The sequence below is a fragment of the Jaculus jaculus genome, chromosome 2 (genome assembly GCF_020740685.1).
Source record: "Jaculus jaculus isolate mJacJac1 chromosome 2, mJacJac1.mat.Y.cur, whole genome shotgun sequence".
NCBI classification, from domain to species: Eukaryota; Metazoa; Chordata; class Mammalia; order Rodentia; family Dipodidae; genus Jaculus; species Jaculus jaculus.
This window is the reverse complement of record NC_059103.1, coordinates 84206479-84232262: the sequence shown is the minus strand read 5'-3', so window position 1 is coordinate 84232262 and position 25784 is coordinate 84206479. Positions and strand designations below refer to the sequence as shown.

At 40.0% G+C, this 25784-nt stretch overlaps 1 protein-coding gene across 2 annotated transcripts in view; it reads right to left on the bottom strand.

The window, feature by feature from the left end:
- The window catches only part of Sec24d (SEC24 homolog D, COPII coat complex component), a 119349-nt gene that overhangs the window by 48605 nt on the left and 44960 nt on the right, over positions 1-25784 (bottom strand). For both annotated transcript variants that reach the window (XM_045143098.1, XM_045143100.1), the window contains exons 9-10: positions 3457-3595; positions 65-180 (exon numbers count right to left, since the gene is read on the bottom strand). In XM_045143098.1, the coding sequence (XP_044999033.1) occupies positions 65-180; positions 3457-3595 (255 nt within the window). The remainder of the gene's footprint in view (positions 1-64; positions 181-3456; positions 3596-25784) is intronic.

Genomic DNA, 25784 nt, shown 5'->3' with positions numbered 1-25784 from the left:
CTCATATCTTGCATATGGAATTTGACATCAGAATATAAACACTGGAAGTCCTGGGAACACTTACTCTGCAGTAATCCAAAGTAGCGACATATTCATATGATCCTAGAGATAACTCAGGCTTCTCATAGTGGTCCAGTCTTCTCCCAACATGGTCCAGATGTTGGAAATAGAATGGTGGAACTAATCAAAACAAAACAAGGCAGGAAATCTTTTGTTTACATAAGCAGACAATTTAATAAATTCTCAAAGCATATTATGGGAGAAAAGAATTTAGTATGAGGAAAACGTATTTATAGCTAGAATATAGTATATTTACAATATTCATTATTTTGAAAGCATATCTTAGAAACCATGAATGTTTTATTAAAAATACTTTTGATCTTCTAAAAGTTATTGATGGCAAAGAACTTTTATAGCTGTGGAAATTTTAGATAGATATACTGTTGTACTTAAGTCAACATAACCCAGATAATTGTCTCTATTTATTTAATTACCTCTTTTAAAAAGACTGGAAGTTTTCTCTTTGAATATTCTATATATACCTAATAGATAAATGTTGGTTATATTGACTACAACATCAATCATAATATCTATTACACTTTAATGTCTGTGGCTATGGAGTGTTTGCATGGTGATCTTGTAGCACTGGCCTTAAGGGCACAGAAGATTACTGTATTAGGGAAAGACTACATTACTAAGATCTCAGCTGAAGAAGTCTAATTTGATTCAAATGTTTCAGAAGTTACTGCTAGCAAAGTCCTGGAAGTCATCCAACAGCTCAGCAACACTTGTGAGTCACCCTCTGAACACTTGGACAAATAAGGTCTGGTATCTCTGTGAAAAAGAACTCCCATAGCCTGGAGATTAATAGAGAAGGCTATGAAACTTCTGCCAACAGCATTAAAAAAAAACACCAGTTCTCTTGTTTTAACTATTTTGTAAAGAATAGTATCTCTCTTTGTAAAAACCAAAAAAGTAATACATTTTGTTTTAAAACAAAAAACTCAGTATTCCTTACTTTTAGTTGTGCAAATTACACAGCTATTTTCCAAAATTAGACTTTAAGACAGAAAAAAGTAGATTGAGTTTTCCATGTTCATATTATATCATGGCCATTTCTTTTAAATAAACTCTATAAAGTTCATATTCATACATGTATATCCACATTTAGAAAATTCAGTGTCTTAAAAAGACTACAGAAGGGGAAACTGACAGTGACTAAACTCGGTCTGCTGCTTTGTTGTACATGGTGAGACAAGAGCTCTGTGCTGGCTGGCTTAGAATGCACTTAAGGTAATTCCTATATAGCATAAAGTATAATTCACTCAACTTCACAAACAGCCACATATAATGTAAATTTTCCTTTTAAAACTAACTTTATATTCATTATCATTTAATATTATGTCATCTCTTATAAGTCAAGTCACACCACACATTATGCACTGTTCTAAAATACTAGTTTCCCTGATGTTTCTAATGTTACTTTTCCAATGGACAATTAAGGGACACTTTGCAAAGACATGACAGTGAGATCATCTGACCAAGCTTATTGGGTTCTAATGCCAGCAAGCCAGGCTAACAATTCTTCATTGCAGCGAATGACAAATGTAGAGATGAACATGAATCTAAGGGAGTCTGGTTTTCTTCTGAGAGCAGCTACTGAAGTCTAGTTTGCATAAGCCTATTAAACAATGAACATGGAGAGCTGGAGAGATGGCTTAGCAGTTAAGCCACTTTCCTGTGAAGCCTAAGGATCCAGGTTTAATTCCCCAGAACCCATGTAAGTCAGATGCACAAGGTGACATGTATTTGGAATTCATTCACAGTGGCTAGAGGTCCTGGTGTGCCCATTCTCTCTTTCTCTTTCTGTTTCTCTGTTTCCCTCTTTCTCTGTCTTACATTAAATAAATAAATAAATAAATACAATATTTTTAAAAATGGTCATGGAAGCTCCTGGGAGTGTATACCCAAGGAAATAGAATCTCTGTTGTATAGATACAAAAATTCTAAATGGTCCTTCATTAGCAAGAAGCAGCTGGGTTTTGGGCACTAAGCTAACACTGCTTATGAGGCCAGAAATGACAGAAAACTGAAGATTATTGGTGCTCTACCTGCTGAATAATTTCTGATCACCTTCCTCAGACAGTGGGGGACTTAAGTGAAGACACAGATGGACTACTAACTAGACTTTGTAAAGAACTTTATTCAAGTGCATCAGGAGAAGCCTCTGCTTTCTCAAGATGGTTCCCCCTGTCACAAACTGAAGTGCCAAGAGGTGAACTATAAGAGCTATGAAAACAAAGTCCCATGACAGAACAATGGCCACAGATTTAGCTGCAGATTCGTCCAGGGTGAGAGATGGAACAAGGTCATCTTTAGAAAGAGAAGGGTAGAAACAACAGAATCTGGTCTCACCACCATGTCCACTTTGCATTGTGGGGATGTTATGGTTGCTATAAAGAGGAAAAACATTCCAAAAAGTCCATACCATAGTCCTCAAGGTAACAATGAAAACAGATGATTCTATTCCATGTCAAGGCATTTTTAAGAAGTAACCAAAGTTTAAATGACAAATCCGAGGCCTGTCTCTAGTACCTTCATGGACTATGTGTGATAAGGAGGCAGAAAGCAAGAAGACAGACAGTGCTATGGACGCAAGCAGAACACTTCCTGCCCAGCTGTCATTAGGAAGCAGCCAGCACCTACAGGAAACATATTCATGATGAAAAGGGACAGAGGAAGTCTGGAAAATGCTTCCTCTAGCACGCCACATGGTTAACAAGATCTGTACTTATACATGAACTTGGGGATATTCTCACCCTGAGTATGTGCTTTACTGAACACCAAAGAACTAAAAATACAGAGATGTTATAAATGTCATAAATGTGAGAACATTTTTGTCAAGGTTGCAGTTTAACATCAGTGTATCTATGTAGTATAAAACTAAAAATATAATGCATATAGGAAAGGGTGTCATAATACTATCTTCTTCTTAAAGGTTTCACCATTTACATCAGAAGAAAAAAATCTATGTAAGTGGTAAATCCCTTGGTTATACCTGAGCTTTCCCCAAATGCTACTGAGGGTATATTCAAGAATAACCTTGAGGACTGAAAAAAGAGAAGTTTCTAGGGTGAACACAAGATGTAATAATCTCATATTGTGTACAACTGGGCTTTGTGGAAGGTAATTGCGAAATAAGGCCTCACTCATGCACACACCCACTGTTGATTTCTATGTGACTCAACAGCACCATTTCCATGTGGGGCTTATGCAGCTACATAAGGTTATAAGTAGCCTGGGTTTCCTATTCAGTATTGGTTTCCTTCTGTGGAACTTACAGTGCAAGTAGTACTACCTAGGGCGAAAATGCATTTTTCCTATGATAAGAAGTGTAAGACATTTTATTTTTAAATAAAAAGCATCCACAAGGAACATTGGAGTGGCAACACTTACCATCGTTCACACAGCTACAAAATCCACACTGAAACCTCCTTCCTCCTTCCACGAACTGCATGAATGGGCACATGTAGGCTTTGCATCTGTTGCATCTGACTGGTCCGCTCTCCCCATGGTTTACCAAGTACAGCTGAGTCTAGAAGAAGCAAGTGGAGTGAAATGAAGAGCTGAATACAGGATTTCTAGATGTTGTAATTAATCTGAAATGTCTTCTAATAGTATTCACTAGAGAACACCTAACACTGAGCAGTGGCCAGGACAGAGGAACCCTCCCTTGATAATGTATGAATAATTCAAGGCAATATGACATTGTTCACAGTATCCTATGAAACACTAAATTTAAATTTATGTCTCACAAATATATCTCATTTATAGGCATACTGATTTTAATTTGTATATGAATGTTTACCTGTATGTGTATGAAAAGAAAATATAAGACAGTAATAACTAAGCTTATGTCCAAAATGTCCTGGATTTCTTATGTCATGTATATTGTTAAGTCTGTTTATAAACTAAAAATAAAGCAGTAAATTGAGTATATTTAAAAAAAAAACCTTTAGTTTTGGATGGTAGCATAAGGTTTATATAGTTCCCTTATGGTACATAAAATATTATTTTTACAATTAAAGTAGGGCTGGAGTGATGGCTTAGTGGTTAAAGAGCTTGCCTGTGAAGCCTAAGGATCCAGGTTAAGGATCCAGGTTCAATTCCCCAGTATCCATGTGAGCCAGATGCACAAGGTGGTGCATGTTTCTGAAGTTTGTTTGCAGTGGCTAGAGGCCCTGGAATGTCCTTTAAAAAATTAAAGTAACTGAAGAAATATGTAAGAATGCCCACTTACTTAGGCCTGAAACCTGATTATGCCTTTTCTGTTACTTTATCATCACACATACTCTTAGTGTGGCCGGTCATGTCGCCAGAAATGAAAAACCATGAGTCAATGGTGGCTTCGCTCTCATAAACATGTGGAAAGGCAATTTGAAAGTAAAAAGGAATCCCTCCTTGTTTCTTAACACTTCCAGCTTTCACAGTAAAACTACAAAGACCTTCTTGTTTTTATAAATCTCCTTAAAGATAATAGTTTCAGAAAAGCTTGAGAACTGAAGGGTTTTGCATGCCACTTAAAAATCTGAAAAATAAAGTTGTAAGGAAAGAAGACTTCTTTTTACAGAGGCCTGAAGAGCAGTGATTATGAGCAGCAGGCATTTTTTCTGCTAGGGCCTTACACAACCCAGACCTGCTAGTTCTCCTTGCCCAGATGTTCAGTGGCTGGTGTTTCAGATATGAGCTACTGGGTCTCAGAGCAGAGGAAGTGGAGGAGAGGAAATAGAAAGGACAGGGAGAAGGAAAAGACAGATTTCAAACAATGCACAAAAGAATACAGAAAGAATCAATTAATGCATTCATACTCAGAATCATTCCCACTGCCCTGCCCTGTTCTCTCCTCTGCTTCATGCCTTCTGGAGGTCAGAAGGTGGATACTTTTTCTAGGTGACGATCTTCTGATCCACTCACTGCCCATAGCTCTGATGCCCCATTGGCAGGGCTGAGTGCGACAAGGATTGAAGAGCAGTGCATGCACTGTTAGAGCTGTGTGCTTGGCATGGATAGTTGCAGAAAGGTAACTGTTACAATTTTTGACAAGAGCAACCTGTCCTCTAGCAGAAGCACTTAGCTCACAAGCAAGTATCTTGAATGGGAGGGGAGGTTAGAATGGACAAGTATGAATTGTGTTTATACTACTAAAGTGAACTTCACAGTTACTGCAAAATCATGTCCAGGGCAAAGAAATGACTCTGACGTGGATATGATCAAGGGGTTCAAAAGTGAGACATGAGAATTGAAGGCATACTAGGACTCAATTTTAATTTCACACAAAAATTCATACACGGATGCATACAGTACTCTCTTATTTATTTATCCACCTTACTTATTTGAGAGGAGGAATCAGATAGAGAGAGAATGGGTACACTAGGGCCTTCAGTCGCTGCAAACAAACTCCAGATACATGTGTCACCTTGTGCATTTGACTTACATAGTATTGCAGTCTGGTTTGTATTGCTGGTAGAAATCACCCAACTAAGAGCAGCTTGTGGGAAAAGAGGTTTATTTTCGCTTACAGGCTGGAGGGGAAACTCCATGATGGCAGGGGGAAACGATGGCATGAGCAGAGGGTGGACATCACCCCCTGGCCAATATAAGGTGGACCATAGCACTGGCTAGGCAACACTTGCTATAACACCCATAAGCCCAACCCCAACAATACACTCCCTCCAGGAGGTGTTAATTCCCATATCTCCATCAACTGGGAACCTAGCATTCAGAACACCTAAGTGTATGAGGGACATCTGAATCAAACCACCACACATAGGTTCTGGGGAATTGAACCTGGGTCTTTTGGCTTTGTAGTCAAGCATCTTAACTACTAAGCCATCATTACTCTCTCAATTCAAACCTTTTATTGAAAGACATAAAATGGCAAGTGTTTGTTTGCTTTAGCTAATAGTAATTAGAAATGGTGGATGAGAGTGCAGGCAGATAGAAGCAATAAGACAGAAACAAAAGATTTGGGGGAAATGACAGGAGATTTAGGAACACAGGAAGTAAAAGACAACAAAAACATGTGACCAGATCACTGTTTCTGCATGGAAAGCCTGGTCATCAGTCTGCCTGTGATGACAGTGTCAACCTCTGAGATCAGCAGGTGCATTCAGAAGTTAAAATCAGCTGAAATTTTGCAATCTGCCTTCACTTCACCCATTTTCTTTTTTCATCATTTCCCTTCATAGACTTCAAACACTATAGTTAATTCCCTGAAATATTTTAGAAACAAGATATGCTGCCATCATTTGCTAGACAAGTCAGTGATCATGGAAGGAAACTTGCCATTATTTTTACTGCTATATTTTCCCAAAGGCAGACCATTCCTAACATTACCATGAACTATCACCAAGTATCACCTAAGCATTCCTGGCCCTGCAGAGTCAGGCTCATAGAACTGGAAACAATGCCTTGCAATAAAATGCAGTCGGGCCCTAACTATATCTAGGCTAAGTGCACAGGCATGTGTTCTATGTTCACCCTTTGGAAAGCAGAAGATGGATGGGTAGGAAAGTCTTTAGACAGCTTAGGTGACAGTAAAGAATGTTAAAAGCTTTTTAACTGTTTATGTTTTATTTGGGGCAACGGGGCCAGGGCTTCTAAATGACTCTGTCTTCTTTTATCTTTCTCAAGCCATACTTAAAACCATCAAGGATTTTTTTCCTTCTCCATATGCCCACTTATCTGCTTTGCAGTGGTATATATGAGCTCATAAACAGCCAAGGTCATGATATTCAATTTTTATAATACAGGTTTTTTTTCAAAAATAAACTTATCCCCATAATTCCCTAAGTTGTTTTCTTTCCTTACCAAGGGCATTATATCCTAACTACTTCAGAGATGTTTTCAGATGTTAAATGTGCTTTCATGTTTGGCTTCCAGTGTAACTCTGCATGATCATCCTTTTTCTTTCTTCCCATATAATGGAGAAGTCAAAGGATACTGATGCTGGCTCTACACCCTCATTTGGCTATTCTTAGTTCTGGCTCTGTGTGATAAGCATTTAAACAACACAAAAGTGATGGGGAGGTTGAGGAAAGACAAGGAAGTACAGCAATTTGACTCTCATATTTTTAGGTGATCAAGGGTATTGCAAATAGCATATTGGTACTATAATTAAAATATCTCAAAAACTATTTTATTGATTTGCTTGCATGTGCATGTGAACACAAGTGAGTGAGCAAGAGAGAGAAAGAATGGGCACACCTTGCCACTGCAAACTCCAGATGCATGTGCCAACTTGGTGTATCTGGGTTTACATGGGAATTTTTAGGGTGGCAGATATTGCAAGCAAACACACTTAATCTCCAGGCAATTCCCCCCAGCCCCATTACAATATTTTAATTGAGAAAAATTTGTCTCTTTTGGCACTTGGCATTAATATGGTACCACTGATGAAAAAAATGATGATCTGGGAAGAAGGATCAGTTGTTAAAGGGGTTTGCTTGCAAAGGCTGCCATCCTGGGTTCAATTTCCAAACATGTAAGCTGAACACAAAAAGTGACGCAAGCATCTGGTATTTGCAATGGCAAGAGGCCCTGGCATGCCCCGCCCCACACATATACATACAAATAAAAAATATTTTTAAAAGTTAAAGTAGAAGGTATTGAGTTATAAATTAGTACCTTAATATTACTGATAAACTTTTAAAGTTTTCTTATTTTAATGTTTTTCTCAGATATCTGCAACACTTGCATCTTAGACACTTGGTATGTCTTTTGTCTTTGTGGGGCTTAACTATGCAGTGGAACAGAAAAACACAGGAGATGAGTAGCAAGAGCACGTTACCAAGTATCATGAAAAAAAGCTATTTTTAGCTTGGGCAATGTTAAACTACTCACAGATTGTATTTCTTAAACAAAAGCAGATGCTCAAGGAAAATGAAACAGTATGTAGGAAATCCATAGTGAAGAGTATTTTACAAGATATGTAGGCTATTTATTTTTAAATTTTATTTTTATTTATTTATTTGAAAAAGGGGGAAAGAGGGAGGGAGAAAGATTGAGAGAGAGAGAGGTGTGCCAGGGCATCCAGCCACTGCAAACGAACTCCAGACATGTGCACCACCTTGTGCATCTGACTTATGTGGGTCCTGGGGAATCTAACCTGGTTTCTTTGGCTTTGCAGGCAAGTGCATTAATCACTAAGCCATCTCTCCAGCCCTGGATTTTTTTTTTTTTAAATAAAGAAAACTCAATGCAAAGCTCATTGAGCAGCACAAACCTTGTAATTCCATTACTGTGGAGGTTGAGGAAATAGGATTACAAATTGGAAGCCATCCATAGTTACAAAGGGAGTTCAAGATGGGCGTGGTGGTGCACGCCTTTAATCCCAGCACTAGAGAGGCAGAGGTAGGAGTATCACCATGAATTTGAGGCCACCCTGAGACTACATAGTTAATTCCAGGTCAGCCTGGACCAGAGTGAGACCCTACCTCAAAAAACCAAAACCAAAAACAAACAAACAAAAAAAAAAAAAAAACAAAGGAAGTTCAAGGCCAACCTAGGTTACCTAGATGGATTAGGCATCAAAAAGCAAAAGTCTGGATACATAAGCTTAGCTAGAGATTTTACATTACATAATCCCTAAGTATCAACTCCAGCAAGACTAAAATACGATGTTTCATAGCATAATTCCAGTAGGTGGCGCTGCCCAACTAAAAATAAAAGCATTGTGATGATGGCGACGCACTTTAGGATACTCAACACACACCAAAGCAGAAATGCAGAAGCTCCTGAGAGCTCATCCCTGAAGTAGAAGTAAAACACACCCACCAAGGCCCGGGGAATTGTGCGGAAGAAGGGCGGAAAGACTTTAAGAATCACGGTTGAGGCGTCTTACCCAGAGGCATTGACTCCCCCAGTAACTGACTGCTGCTCCCACAACGCATACATAACCCACAAGACCGGTGCAGAATACCAGCAACCCCACTAACGAGGGCCCTCAGCAGATTGGGGGCAAGGAGAAGGGAAATGATGATACCAACACATGATGCATCCATACAAAGCACACTCTAAAAAAAATTTTTTTTTTATTTGACAGAGAAAGAAGGAGAGAGAGAGAGAGAGAGATTGAGAATGGGTGCACCAGGGCCTCCAGCCACTGCAAAGGAACTACAGACGCATGCGCCCCCTTGTGCATCTGGCTAAAGTGGGTCCTGGGAAATCTAACCTGGGTCCTTTGGCTTTGCAGGCAAACACCTTAACCGCTACGTCATCCCTCCAGCCCCATACTCTTAATAATAAAATAGTAAAAGCAAAACCACTGGTGGGCAATACCAAATGCCATATTCATTTTGTGTACTACCACTTACCTGAATTTATAGCAGTAATTACATCTCAAAACTAGGAAATGCAGTCTCCTTAAACTTGGACAACCTTGAGCAATGATTTAAAACTACTCTAACTCAAAGAAATGAAATTATAAACAGGCTATTTTATATAAAAATATAGAAATTAAAGGAACTACCAGATTAAATTAATGGCTAAGGGAAGTTTGCTTTAAGTAGTCTTCATTCTCTGATATCTTCTCTTTAACTCTACATAGGAAAATAAGGATACTCTTGGGACAGCCATCAGCACAGCTGGCTTGCACTCAATGGGCAGCAAAACAAAAGAGCAGACCAGACACTGCTTGCGCCGGGTCACGGCCCTGGGCAGCCGTGATGAAGTGATGGTCTGTGGCAGACATCAAATCATCATCATGCTGCCAACACAGGCCTGAGACAAGACAGCCAAATCCAGGTCCAAGAAAAACACCCTTAGTAAGGTCATGGCTGATGGCATCCAGGTCACCATTGGGTCAAACTCCTGTTTCTCCTTTCTTCTTGCACCTGTCCCACTAGCCACTTTACCTTTCACCACCACAGCTTATGTAAACACACACACACACACACGCACACACACAGCCCTTCAACTCCATAAGTTCTCTTCTCTTCTAATAATTTGATAATTTTGAAAAAACACCTATTTTGCATTTTCAATATAAATTTCCTTTTTCCTCTTTATTTTCTTCATTGGCGTTCTCTGGGCAAGTTCACAGTGCTCTGGAACCATATAGCTGTATCCACATAAGTAATGCGGTACTTTGCTATGTGCCTGAAGGAACTATCTCAGTGAAGTTAGAGAAGTGTTGCCTGCATTCAGATATGAATCAGATGAGATTTAAAATAAAACCTGCTAAAAGATGGCATAGTCCTCTGGTTTGACAAGAAGCATACTCAACATCAGACTATGTTGCCCAGTGAATGTGTGTGAATATATATCTCCAACAGCAATGATTTCATACAGTCAATGTGATTTCAGCCTACAGCTCCTTCTTAGAACTAGAGTACCACTTGATTTTTACACCTATCAGAAAAGCTCAGTTGATAATTTGGATTCGTTCAGAGAGAGACAGAAGCATGGAAATGGTATGTACAAGATAACCCAGAGCCCATGGTGAAATCATGACCCCTCACAAATGTTCAACATTCAGACCAAGGAGCTTGCTGAAAGATGAGCACTCACATTCCCAGAGTTGGGACCAACAGCACAGAAAAAGCTTCCATATGAAGGATAAATGAGAAGCAGCTCATATATGTTTTCTATTTTTAGACTCTGTCATATAAGATATTCACTCAGCCTAGGAGGACAGAAAAGTTACACATCAATGGTTTTTTTGTTTGTTTGTTTTTTGAGGTAGGGTCTCACTCTAGCCCAGGCTGACCTGAAATTCACTATGGAGTCTCAGGGTGGCCTCGAACCCATGGTGATCCTCCTACGTCTGGCTCCCGAGTGCTGGGATTAAAGGTGTGCGCCACCATGCCCTGCTTCATCAATGGGTTTGATAGTACTAATTCATTTATTTTCCCTAGACCTTGATTTGGCTGTCGGGTTTCACACCTGTATCAGCAGCATGAGTGTGGTATGATGCTTGTTGTACAACATCACTTCTTCACCACAAGCACCCAGGGCTGTGATGTTTGCCCTGAACATCACCGCCCAGTGCTGGGACTCAGCATGCACACTGGCTGCTCTTTTGTGATGGTGCCCCTTGAGTGCCAGTGTACATGGATTGTATAGGCCTTTTTTTTTTTTTTTAGGTCAGCTCTCACTCCAGCCTAGGATGACCTGGAATTTACTCTGTAGTGTCAGGGTGGCTTTGAACTCACAGTGATCTTTCTGCCTCTGCCTCCTGGGTGCTGGAATTAAAGGCATGCACCACCATGCCTGTCTGTCTAGGCATTTAAAAAATGGATGTGATGGGGCATGCTAAGGCCTCTTGCTACTACAAATACCAGAGACTTGTGCCACTTTTTACATTTGGCTTTACATGGATGGTGAGGGAATTGAATCTGCAGTGGCATGCTTAGCAAGCAAGCACCTTAACTGCTGAGCCATCTTCCTAGCCTCTTGTCTACTCACTTTTAAAAGAGCACTACTACTTTGACTATTTAAAAATAAGTGTAGAGTGATAGAATATTTTCCATCTTTTTACTTTTATAATATGTTTTCATTTGCAAGGAGAAAGGTATACCAGGGCCTCTAGCCACTGCAAACAAGCTCTAGATGCATGCACCACTTTGCTTCACATGGGTACTGGGGAATCAAACTCAGGCCACTGGACTTTGAAAGGAAGCGCCTTATAAACCTCTGAGCCATTTCTCTTGCAAATTTTCTGGGTTTTTTTCTTTTTATTTTGTTAAGGTAGGTTCAAGATAACTTCTAGCTTGCCAGATCATTAGTGGAGAAGAGGTATATTTATTAGAGAAAAGCAGAAGTAAATTTTGTTTTAAGACAATGTGACATTAAACTAGTATGATCTTCCAAATATCACAGGAAAATGTACTTGTCCCTTGTTGGTTTCACCTAGTAAAAGGACATTTAACTACTGGGCAACCTGTTGAGACATGCAGTGACCAGGTGATGGCTTCAATCCTTCAATTCTCTATTCAGCGGCAAGTAGAGAGGGAGGGAAGAATGTAGCGTGTAGTTGGGTGTGACAAGTTCCCATCCCTTCTGCCAAACTTCCAGAGAGGCAGTGAAAAAACAAGTTTGAAGGTGTTTTTGTGCACCAGAAAAGCACATGGTTTTCTCTTGAATTATTCAGAGTAAGTTCCGCTCTATTTTCCCTGGTGTGTGGAAATCTCACTACTCAGAATTGTGTGATTTCCCCCTATCTGGTTTGTCTAGCAACCTGAGCTGTATCTACATTATCTGGGTTTTATCCATGTCCTCCAGCTGGTGTCCAAATGCAAATTTCCCAAGGTCTAAGTCAACATGGCAATGCCATGTTTGTCACAGACCTGAATCCCGCACGCATGATGCAGAAGCCTAAAAGAAGAAGCTGTCATAACTGTGTCTGACTGAGGGGATGAAGATGCTGGTCCGCATTTCCACAAAAGTAGCCAAGGAGCACTCACATGGAGAGAGAGTCTGGGCGGTATGATAAGGATATCAGCATACAGAACATATGTGTCAGTGAAGGGAGAGGGACTCCCAGGGACACCTTCAGAATGTAGACGTGTGTTTCAACAGCAAAACTGTGCTGAACCAGCTACTACCTCACCACCAGTGTACAAAGTTCTATGAAGTCACTGCCAGGAATACAGGATGCTCCCAAGACAGGCAAGACGCATGAAGGAGGAATAGGAGTGTGTGTGTGTGCGTACATAGAGGCTAGAGTCCAAGATGCCTTTCCTTAGGAGCTATCTTTTTCTTGAAATATTTTTATTTACTTGCAAGCAGAGGGACAGACTAAGAGAGAAAGAAACAGAACAGACAGACTCACTGAGAGAATGGGCATGCCCGAGTCTTTAGCTGCTACAAATGAACTCTAGATGCATATGCCACTGTGTGCATTTGGCTTTACATGGGTACTATGGGATCCAACCTGTATCTTTGCAGGCAAGTACCTTAGCTGATAAGCATCTCTCCAGCCCCTGTCTACCTTTTTATGTTTTCAGACAGGGGCCTGGAACTTGCCAATTAGGCTAAACTGGCTGGCCAGAATGTCCCAGGAATGTGCCTCTCGCTGCTTTCCCAGCACTGGGTTACAAATGTGTACTATCGTATTTAGCTTTTTCTTTAAACTTGTGTTCAGAGAGCCAAACTGAGGTCCTTGTGCTTTCAAGGCAAGCACTTAACCAACTGGCCTATCTCCCCACATATGCAGTTTGAAGGCAGCAGAAATACATTTTATTATTCACGCAGGACAGCAAAATGTATACAAGGTGGCAAAAATCTGGAAACTAGGAGAACCTTAACAAATGGTTTATTGATATATACTGATTGACATAATATTGGTATCATTATTTCTGGATGGTATGACTTCCCCATACACTGCATCTTTTGAAAAGTAAAGATTTTGTTTGCCTATAATGGTAAAGCTATCACATTTAATGTGGGTACATCCAGTACATCCAGCACATCTGCCTTCACCCCACAGGCTCAACTTCCTTGAGTGACCATCTGTGCAGGTCACTCAAGCGAAAAACAGTCAGCATCAATATTTAGCAACAGGTTCAAAAGTCATCTCATTGTTTTCAACAAAGAAGCTTAAGTACTCTCTTCATCCAGTAATGCCACATGATCTTATTACTCCTTCTATAAATAAGATGTGATTGGTGAGCATTTCTGTAGATGGGCATGTTTTTTGAGGATTCCCAAAGTCTTTCCGTAATTCCAGTTTGTTTGTTTTTTTTTCATGAGAAAAATGCAGAGTGGGCCAGACAGAGGTGAAAAACAGCCCCACTGTCCAGCCTAGTACAAAGAGACTACTGGTCCCCTCGCCCTTGCTTCACAGAAAGCAACTGAGAGGGATAAATGCAGTAACTGTCAGTATGATGTAGTAGTATAGATAGAAATCGGGATGTCTGAGCAGCCAGAAGGCAGGGCACAGGCCAGGAAGAGACACTGTTCCTACCAGGAAAATAACTGTGAACCAGGCCCAGTCCCCAGCGAAACACCCCCTCCAGCAAGGCTCCACCTCCCTGTTACCAGGTGAGAACAAAGCATTCAGAACACACGAGTCTATGCGCTTATGGTGGACATCTGATTCAAACCACCACATTTCTCCTGCTGAGATGGAGACTGGATTGATTTCATGAAGCACCTCCAGAACCAGGTATGGTTGCCTTGTGAGTCAGTAATTTAAGAAAAACACAAATGTATAAACACATGCGTGCATGAGTGCATGCAGGTAAACACACACGCACACATACATTCAAATATCTTGTATGAATGGGTAACTATTCAGGTAGAAAATAGAGTCTTCCCTATTCACCTAAATGATATCATTGGGAAAATGATACATTTGGTACACGTTTTTTTTTTTTAATTTTTTATTGATTTATTTGAGAGCGACAGACACAGAGAGAAAGACAGATAGAGGGAGAGAGAGAGAATGGGTGCGCCAGGACTTCCAGCCTCTGCAAACGAACTTCAGATGCGTGCGCCCCCTTGTGCATCTGGCTAATGTGGGACCTGGGGAACTGAGCCTCGAACCAGGGTCCTTAGGCTTCATAGGCAAGTGCTTAACCACTAAGCCATCTCTCCAGCCCTGGTACACGTTTTTTAATATGAGTTAGTAATTTCTATCATGTTACATAACTACCAAATTTTGTTTTTTTAGAATTTGTTGTTTCAGTATCTCCTATCTTTCACTTAATTCACCAAATTCTTAGTTCATTTCTTAAAGAAACTCAAAATATTTTTGAATGTAATTAACTATTTTTTGGGCACTAATTTTTTGTGTGGTGTGCATGCATGTGTGTGCATGTACATATGTGTGTGAGTATGTGTGTGCATACTACCACAAAGGTTGATGTCAGATGTCCTCCACCATCACTCTCTACCTTATTTATTGAGACAGGGCCTCTCACCTGGAACCAGAGCTCACTGATCAAGCTAGACTAGCTAGCCAACTTGCCCAGGGAATACCATTTCTACCTCCTGAGTACTAGGATTAAAGCCCGTGAACCTCCACTCTCACCAAGTGTTTACATGGGTGTTGGACATTAGAACTTAGGTTCCATTGCTTGCACAGCAAATATTTTATCAACTGAGCCATCTATCTAGTCCCTGGCACTAAATTTCTAAGACACTTTACTAATTAATAGAATATGTAAACTCCACATCCACCTCTGATTCCCAGCACCCAAGCTACACAGTAAATTTTCAACAAATATTTTTTAATAAATGACAATCAAAAGGAAAGAGGGAGAGAATGGGGCAGGGAGAAACTTCAATCTGAGGGGAAAATTGATGTAAGGAAAACAATTAGGTCTCCTTTGGACATGAGGACATCTGCAGTCTTACAACAGATTTGAATGACAGAACCTAATATGCCACGTTCATCTCTAAGTATACAGCAGTCACTACACCAGGAAACTTCTCCCTTAGTCAACTCCACCCCCCCCCCCCAAGGTAGGGTTTCACTGTAGCCCAGAATGACCTGGAACTTACTATGAGTCTTAGGGTTGCCTTGAAATCATAGCAATCCACCTACCTCTACCTCCGAAGTGCTGGGATTAAAGGCATGTGCCACCACGCCCGGTTTAGTCAAAAGTACTTTAAAGCAAATAGAGCTGTGCTTTCTACCCAGCCCTCAAATGCTGTGTGTGGGGGGGGGGTGGCAGCTTTTGGGTGGGAAGGGCACATCACACTAACTCTACAGAAGAGCTGTTCCTAGTAAGCAAGGTAAAGGGAAATCAAACATCAGAGGGTTGGAAGCAGCTAGCATCAGGTTTTCTGAATGGCAGTCCTAGTTCACAATGCACTATAAATGACAGGTACTGCCTCTCAAACAAAAGGAGGTCTGCTTGCACTGGATTAGCTGCCCAGTCATGTGATAAGTATATTTGCAAAGACCAGATTATTCTTCTTGCTGGAACAAATGTTACAGATATCTGAGTAATATACTCCCTAAGGAATTAGAAACTCTATAAAGAATTCTATAGTTGAATGCCATTTCCCTATGTTTCTCATAATCCTTGACCTACTAGTTTTATTTTCATCTCTACAGGAAAACTGTATTTTGCTAATTACAGGCAACTTGCAGAGAACATACTTACTTACTAAATACACACTGTTTCATAGATGGTAAAAACGTATTTTAGACTTACAATTCCTCTGAATCAGTGTTTCTTCCGTAACAGAATACTTGGTGGGGTTATGTTCCTCAAAGGGAAGTTGGAAAAACAGCCAAGAAGAAAGGATTAGTTCGGGAGGAGCTATCTTTGCCTCTGGAGGAATTACAAGTCAGCTGAAGTCTTCCCTCCACTCCTCTATCTAGCTATGCAAACACCTTCATAGAACTTCTACCTATGTAAGGGACTTCTTTCAATAACACTTTCTTAGTTGGGCCTAGCTAAGCACTCAGTTGAATTATGGTTCTCTAGCTCCCTTCTTGCTCTAGGTATGTTGGATTACAGATGCCTTACAGACATCATGACTATGGTTTGCCCATGAAACTGTTACCTCCCCCCACCACCACCCTCCTCGACTTTTTTCCTCCACATCATTAGATAATCTGACCATGTTCATTTTCCTGTCTCTCTGCATTAGAACAGAAGATCCTCGGCTAAAGAGATGGCTTAGTGGTTGAGGCACTTGCCTGCAAAGCCCAAGGACCAAGGTCTGATTCCCTAGTACCCACATAAGCCAGATAGCCAGATGTACAAGGTGGTGCATGCATCTGGAGTTGGTTTGTTATGGATGCAGGCCCTGATGCACCCATTCTCATTCTCTCTGTCTCTCTCTCTATAGACACACACACACACACACACACACACACACACACACCTTTTTCTCTCTTAAATATTTATAACAGACACTCCTGCACAAACATGTCCTGAGTGCTAAGAGCACTATCTGTCCATCTTGAATGAACACCAAGTATTTATTGAATTGAATGACTGGTTATTCTTAAATTCTTTTCTGAAATATGGTAGTAATAAATTGATCCCTCATAAAAATGACACTGCTTATAAACTATGAATCAAGTGTCTGTGTACTTGTGTGTAGAGTACAGTATATACAGTAACTTAAAGATATGACTACACAATTATGAAACCTGTAAAGTAGCATAACAAAGCAGATCAAATCGCTACCTTTTCACAGTAAACAACTATGGAAAAATACATCCATACATACATATTTTTTCATTTTCTTATGAGACAGAGAATGAATATGGGTGTGCCAGGGCCTCTAACCAGTGCAAATGAACTCCATAGCATCATCATGTACATGTGGCTTACATGGGTTCTGGTTAATCAAACCTGAGTCCTTATACTTCACAGGTAAGTATCTTAACTACTAAGCAATCTCTCCAGTCAAATCCACATAGATATGAAACTTTTTTCTGTAAATTGCTTTTAGAGTGGAAGGACTCTAAGGACTTCAGGACTCTAAAATGCATGTAGTCCAACCTGCTACTGATGCAAAGACTGGTAATTAACTACCTCTGGTAGATAGCCATGTGGACTGGATAAAGCCACTTTCAGAGAACAAGTGCGTGTGTGTGTGTGTGTGTGTGTGTGTGTGTGTGCTCGTGAGACCTGTGTGGTGGTCAAAGGACAACTTTAGGTGTCAGTCCTCACCATCCACCTTGTTTGAGGCAGGGTCTCTCATTTACCACTTTTTTCCAGGCTTGGACCACAAGCTTCCAAGAGATTCTCGTTTCTTTGCCTCCCTTTTTGCTACGGGCACACTGGGATTACGGACAACTGCAAGCTGCATGGTTTTAAGGGTCCACTCAGGCACTCATGCTTGTGTGGCAAGCACCATCTCCCCAGTCCCAATCATCTGCTGAGAGTTCATTTGACTTTGAGATGTAGCCAAAAGACATTTGGAGGAAAGAACCGAAAATGTGGTTTTTTAAAAAAAAAGCTAAAACATTAATTTTTAAAGATGTATAGTTAACTGAAAGCATCTACAGAAAAATGTATTTTTATTTTTATATAAATCAATGAAGTTGTAATTAGAAAGATGACTTAATTTGTCAAAAAATAATAAAAATTAATAATATGAGCTCATAAACCTTTTTCCTTTTAAGAAGGAAAAATATAGACAAAGTTATATGTTTGAAAAAGAGTTTATCAAAACTTTTCAAACTGTAAAGATCAAAGCTATAGGATGCTGTAAAGTGAGAAGAAACACATCTCATTTCTACATTAAAAGCTTTCATAAACTTCCTTTTATCTCTGCAGTTCAGTTTGGGGCTGAGGAAGGTGGTATTTGTGTTAGATGTGCTCTGGTATCTATCTACACCACACTTTATACTCCAGCTCTTCTATTTTACTTGTACTTTATTACTTACAGACATATTGTTCAATAAATTTAACAATTATTTATTTCCTTAAAAATGAACTTAAAAATTTTTTTATCTACTCTTTCTGTACATATCATTTACTACACTGCATACACATAAATAAATATTACATACCTTCACAGAGTGAGAAGACTGACAGAAACAAATATTAGGACAATAAAATATTAGGAAAATAAAAGGGAAACCCAAGCTAAACTTATAAAATTGTTTTTTCTATCTGAAAAATTCCTTAAGCAATTGTTATTGTAGTCACTAAAGCTGCTTTTATCTCTATCAACTGAGAGCAAGGACAGTGTGCAATGAGTCCTCAAATGGGTATTTTTCTCAAAGATAAATGTATGAGAATTAAGAGATTTTTCACTAATGTAGAACATGGAAATTTAAGCAAATGGTAGATGCCTGGATAGGAGATGAATTCAAAATCGGGCCCCCGCCAGGTCAGTCCCTCCTTTATTTACTGTGGCACTTTCCGTTTTAGACAGAGCATTCATATTACAAGGGGGAGGCCCAATGCATGTGTGAGCACAGATCTCTATGAAAATCCCATCCAACTCCTTGGCCTTCAAATTTCAAGATGGGTCTACATGTAGGAAACACTGTCTAAAAAGATAGCGTATTTAAATATTATCTGGTACTAATGGTTCCAAGCAGTCTTTTAATTCCTGAGAATATAACAGGGAAAAAAATCAGGCATAATCTCCTCTCTTGTGAGATTGAGTAGAAGAAAGTCATTGATCAAATATACAAACACAAACTTTCAAACTTGATGCATGATATGACGGGAGAACAAGGGACAAGGAAGGTCCAGGTTTCCTGGGACACTCTGTGAATTGGTGACTTTGAATTAAAATCTAAAATAGGAATAGGCATCAATCTGGCTAAAAGGACAACGGTATTGGGGATTGGAGCATTGAGGGTTTTTTTTTTTTTTTCCTAACAAATGCCCATGAAATACTGTATATAAAAATATCTTCATCTCTCTCTGCTTGCAGACAAATAAATAAATAACTTTAAAAAGGCCCAACTATTTATGGTACAACAGGTAGTTATAATATGAATGATTAAAAGTAAAGAGAATATAGGCTGGAGGTATAGTTCAATGTCAGGGTACTTGCTGCACTTGCTTAGCAGTTGTGAAACCCTTGGTTCTCTAACCCTAATCCCAGCAAAGAAAAGCTTCACACACACACGCATGCATGCACACACACACACACACACACACGCACACCAAAACCAGAGAATATAGTGATATGTAATAGTGCTATAAAAACTCTTCTCTCAAATGTAAGAATATAAACTGTGGAATCTATAATAGCTTCTTCCCTTTTCTATCACATATGTAGAGCTCGAATCATTGGAAGATTTTAATAGCTTAATTTGTAAATCTATACACTTCACATAAGTTACATGGGTTTTCATACTTCTTTTCATACTTCTTTTCTTAATGATTATATCTATCTATTATTACTACTCTCACTTTTGGTTAGAGAAGCTTCTCTTTTCTAATGGTGGTGACCACTGGGATAACTCAAAAGGCACCGACAGTGCTGAGAGGAAATGACAGTGGAGTGTTCAGCAGTGAGACACCTATCTCTATCACACCATCCAAGGCTCAGGGTCCATTGCAGTAAGAACCAAAGGAAGGGCAGGACTGCTTGCAAGGCAATCTGCCAGACACAAAATGGCCTGGGTAGCCATGACCTCACAGTGCCTGAACTACCTACACAAGATCTTTGTAACAGGAGGAAAAGATGATTACATCAAAATAAATGAGACTGATTGAGAAGGGGGAGGGGATATGATGAGGGTGGATTTATAAGGGGAAAAGTGGGGATGGAGAGAGAATTATCATTGTTTATTTCTGTAGTTATGGAAGCTGTCAATAAAAAAGTTAAAAAAAATTGAGCTTTCAGCTTGAGCCCTTAGTAGGCAGATTCTTGCTACAGGGGGAATGTTACTGTGGGTAGGCCTTGAGTCCAGCCTTGAGGTATGTGGATTGTACTTTGGAGCTCTGGCTGTTATACTTTTTGGTGTTTGGGGCTGCTTGATGGTGTCTCTCAGGTTGGCTCTATAGAAATTAGCCAACTTCTCCCACCACTGATGGCAATCTCCTAGAACTTGTAACCCTGAGGCAAACTCTTTCCTCCTGTAAACTGCTTGGTCTGATGTTCCTCTAGCAACGTGAAGCTGACTGCAACAGTTCTCAAAGAATTCTTTTTCATCTCTCATAGAGTTTGTGGAAACATATGTTGTAAGCGAAGTCTACAGCTATTGAAAAGTATGAAGCAAAATAGCCAAGGTGTGACATAAACTTTCATTTTCCTGACAACATGCTTAGCAACAGGCCAAGGGGTCAGTTTGTAGCTTACCATACTGCAAACATTATGTTAGAGGCTTAAAATACCCAGAATCCTACCACATTTCTGTGCTTTGGTCGATCTTTATATTCCAGATGTCCGTATGGCCCTAAAAGAGACTACTCCCACTATATGCCCCACCTTCTCATGAATTTTGCATGCTCTTTCCTTCCAAGGAGTACTATATAGGATCTTGCAGTTATAACACAAAATAAAAGAACTTCTTGACATACACTGAAAGATAACTCATAAATCCCAATGGCCAAAAGGTCCATGTCTCAACAATAGCCAGCAAGGAAAAAAATAAAAAAAAAAAAGGATGAGAGCTGGAGAGATGTCTCAGTGGTTTAAGGCACTTGCTGACAAAGCCAAGGGACCCAGGTTTGATTTGCCAGTATCTACGTAAAGCCAGATATCCAAGGTGGTGCTTATCTCTGGAGTTCATTTGCATTGGCTTGAGGGCCTGGTGTACCCATTCTCTCTCTCCCTCTCTCTCAATAAATAAATATAATACTAGAGAAAAGGAAAAAAACTACTAAAAGTTGAAAAGGATGACACTTTATATGTGCTTAACCATTAAAACCTGCACTCACTGCGGCCAGATGGAGTGAGCAGAACTCAGCATGAGGATTTTTAGTTCGAAGTAGCACTTGGTAGCTGTGTGCCCTTAAATAGCCCTGGACCTGCAGAGCTTTCTCATTTAAGGAAGAAAGGGAGGGAAAGAGGCTTCACACATATTTATAAGCTGCTGTCTTCCTAAAAGGATGAATGGCACATGGTCATCATGACATAAACTACTACAGGAAGGCATTCCTTATTTGATATATTAAACAGCAATATCAACTCGGCCAAATCTGTATCAACTCCTGCAAACAAAATTAGCTGGAAAGCCAAACGCATGACCAGCAATTCCTTCCCCAGGCAACGGATGTCAAGACCAGTCCTGGAGGAACATCTTGGTACTAGGTTTATATCTGACAGTTATTTCCATTTTGGCTAACTCTCTCTAACATCCATTCTTTCTCTTTTCCAATAGTATCTCCTTCATATATGAAAGAATTGCAACAATGACTAATGAATCACATCTTAGGTAAAACACTTCCTGAATCTAAATGCCACAGAATGGGATTGTCCTCATTAAAACCTTTTTTTTCCCCCCACTGGAAACTATTAACCATAGTCTTGAAATTTTCCTTAGGTCCTAGTCAAAAATCATTGGTAGGCTGGAGAGATGGTTCAGGGGTTAAAGACACGTGCTTGCAAAGTCTGACAGTCTGGGTTCTATTCCCCAGGACCCATGTAAAGTCAGGTGAACAAAATGGAGCATGTATTTGGTGTCTGTTTGCAGTGACTAGAGGCCCTGGTATGCCCATGTCCACTCTGTTTCTGTCACTCTCTTAAATAAATAAATTAATTAATTAAAGACTCATTTTCCCCCCCATAATTCTAAGGCCCAGTTCAGCTCTTACCATAAAGTAGGGGATTAACAGGTGAGATTTAGAGCCTTAGGTAAAGCCTGTCTTCGCAAATTTGGTAAGAAAACAAATTATAATATTCGGTTATGATCTAGAAGTACACACAGATGTTCCTATGTTTGCTTGTAAGAGCTTTCTACCGTCTGGTTTACAGGTGATACTGTTTAGTACATGCCTAACTAGATGTAAGCACGCCATGTTAAAGAGTTCCCATTTCAAAGAAAGAAAACGTAAAATTAAGTATTACAATCATTAGTTGTTTTGCAGTTTCTAAGACAGCATCAAAAGCAAAAACAAAATTAAGAAACAAAAAAGTAGTAGTTGTAATTTGATAAACAAATCCTTCAGGGTTAACTATCTTGAATGTGGAAATGGATCTGCCTTAAAACATTTTAAAACTTAAAATTTATGATAAGCAGTATGGAACGTTAAACAATAATGACATATCCCTGCCCTTAGAAGCTGGTATCTCCAAAGCAAATGCTGGCAGGGAACATGCTCTGATAATAACTACTGGGTAAGGTTTATTTTTATAGGCCGTTGCTAACACAAGGCGTACTTAAAAAAGGTTCTGTCAAACAATGGAACCAACTTTTAAAAAAGTCTTTGGTAGATGCCAAATCAGGACACTATTGAGAAGGTTTTTTTTTTTTTTTAAACATTGATGTTGATGATGGCACTATTAGTCAGATCTGAGTGGAATCAGAGCACTTTATTACTCTGAAAAAATGTTATGCATATGGTGAGCAGTATTAAAGTAACCCTTAAGAAAGACACTTCAGAGGAAAATGACTCAGTGGTTAAGGGGGCTTGCTTACAAAACTTGTTGGTCCGGGTTTGTTTCCACAGCACCCATGTAAAGCCAGATGCACATGATGCATGCATCTGGAGGTCCTTTGCAGTAGCTAGAGGCCCAGGAGTTCTTATACATACTTTCTCTCTTTCAGTCTCTCCCTCTTTCTCTTTCCTTCTCTCTCTGAAACAAATATTTTTAAAGTATTTTATTTTAATTATTTATTTGAGAGACAGAAAGAGGCAGAGAGAGAAAGAGAATGGGTATGCCAGGGCATCCAGTCACGGCAAACAAACTCCAGACATATGTGCCACCTTGTGCCTCTGGCTTTATGTGGGTCCTGGGGAATTGAACGTAGATCCTTTGGCTTTGCAGGTGAGTGCCATAACTGCTAACCCATCTCTTCAGCCCTCAAATAAATAATTTTAAAACTTTATTTTGTTTATTCTTACTTATTTATTTGAGTGCAACACAGAAAGGCAGAGAGAGAAAAAGAGAAAGTGAGAGAGACAGAGACAGAGAATATGGGCACACCAGGGCCTCCTGCCATTGCAAATGAACTCCAGACGCATGTGCCCCCTTGTGCATCTGGCTAACATGGGTCCTGGGGAATTGAGCCTCAAACCAGGGTCCTTAGGCTTCACAGGCAAGTGCTTAATCGCTAAGCCATCTCTTCAGCCCAAATAAATAATTTTAAAATGAATACAGTGTAAAACATTTCCTTGATTATAAAAACCTAAAACCAATTTGTCCTCCATTTTATATTTTTTTAACTCTAATTGTTCAGTTTTTTTAAACTTGATTTTTATTTATGCATTTGAGAGAGATGGTGGGGAGAGAATGGGTGCACCAGGGCCTCCAGCCACTGAAAACTAACTCCAGACTCAGACTCATGTGCCCCCTTGTGCACCTGGCTAACGTGGGTCTTGGAGAGTCGAACCAGTATCCTTTGGCTTTGCAGGCAAACACCTTAACCACTAAGCCAACTTTCCAGCCTGAGTTTTTAATTTCTAACCTAAACCATTAGAAAATGATGCTGTCTTTTGGAAGGATGAACCCATCAAAGAGATCAGAAATTCACTTTTGAACAGGTTAAATTTGGGGTTTCTATGAAGTACCTAGGAGAGATGTCAGAAAGGCATTTGGCTATATGAATATGGGGCTGAATGCAGAAGTAAAGGGAAGTAGAGAGAGAAAGAGAGAGCAAGTATGAATTGAGAATGGTTATTTAGAGGATACTCAAGGGGCCCCTCACTACCTGATTTGGATCCTAGCTCTGCTTAGTAGCTGCTGGTCTTAACAATGTATCTAGTTCTGCCTTGGTTCCCTTGTATCTAAAATGGGGAAAACAGTTTGGCTGATGTGAAGATTAAGTAAAAGTAAACCCTATAACTTTGTTCAAGTTGTCTGGCTAGTTCAGCAACAATGTTTAATGGCAGCAGCTCTCCCAGGCTCAGCCCAGTTAAATGCCCACAAGAAGCACACATTCTGCTTAAGTATGTCCTCTAGGAACTACTTCCTGGTACTTTAGTGGCCCTTCCATATTCTTTATTTTCACCTTTATTTCAAGAAATTCAAATTAATGTATTCCTTTAAATAGAGAATGTCTTCATTTAAGGAGACACTTCCATATAAGGGGCAGTGATCCCTGCTAGTATATTCAGAGTGATGATTCTCTTGCAGTTCCAAGGAAAAAGGAGGAGGTAGCAGGAACATGACCTGAAAAAGCAGCACTGCGCTCTAGCTGGCCCACATGCAAAGCCTCTAGAACATTAAAGTAACAGTGCGTGGTTTTCTCAAACAGAGTTTCTCCCCAAGGCATATTTCAGAAGTCAGATGTCAGTTTAACCTCATATGGCACCACTTTAGAAAGCTCTGAGATTTTACTGCAGTACAACTTTTCACAAAAGGAAAAAGCCAGGCTCAGGCTAGAGGGAAGGCAGCATTTGGCTAAAGCAAACAACTTAAAAAAAAAAAAAAGAGAGAGAGAGAGAGAACCAGAGCTAGAGAGATGGCTCAGTGGTAAACGTGCTTGCTTACAAAGCCTGCTGGCCCAGGTTTAATTCACTGGTACCCACAGAGCCACATGTGCACAAGGTGGTGCATGCATATGGAGTTCGTGTGTGCAGCAGCAAGTGTCTCTGGTGTGCCCATTTTCAATGTCTCTCTCTCTCTCAAATAATAAATAAAAATATTTTTAAAATAAAAAAATAAGACTTCCAGGTAAGATGGCTGCATAAGAATCACACCAATCCAGCCTATGGAGGGATTTGTGCAAAATCACAGCAAACTATACACTTTGTCTGAAAAGTGAAGGTGTAAAGGTTGTTATCGGCCATAGCAGAGAAGCAGAATAGACTAAGATCTATCAGAAAGGAGGAAATAGGCCAGAATCCCACAGAGCAGCTTGTGGGCAAGCATGTACCTGCTTACCCAGCACCCAGCTACAAGAGCAGAGACCAAACAAGGGGATTTTCCAACCTCATCAGCCTCTTTGCAAAGTCTAGAAATCTGATGGGGAGACAGTGGGACACAGGCGGGACCAGCTGAGCAGTTCTGATACAATACCAGGCTTCCTGCTCTCTCCCATCCCCAATCCGACAGTGCTATGACCCTCTAGAGGATGCACTCAGCTCCTGGCTGCAGGGCATCCAGCAAAGCTGATCTGAGCACCAGATTCATAACACAACACAGAGGGATTGAGGTGGGCACTCACAGCATTGGTGAGATTTGAAGCCACCCCAAAAGACAATGAGGCCGACTGACAAAAAATCAGGTACATAGGC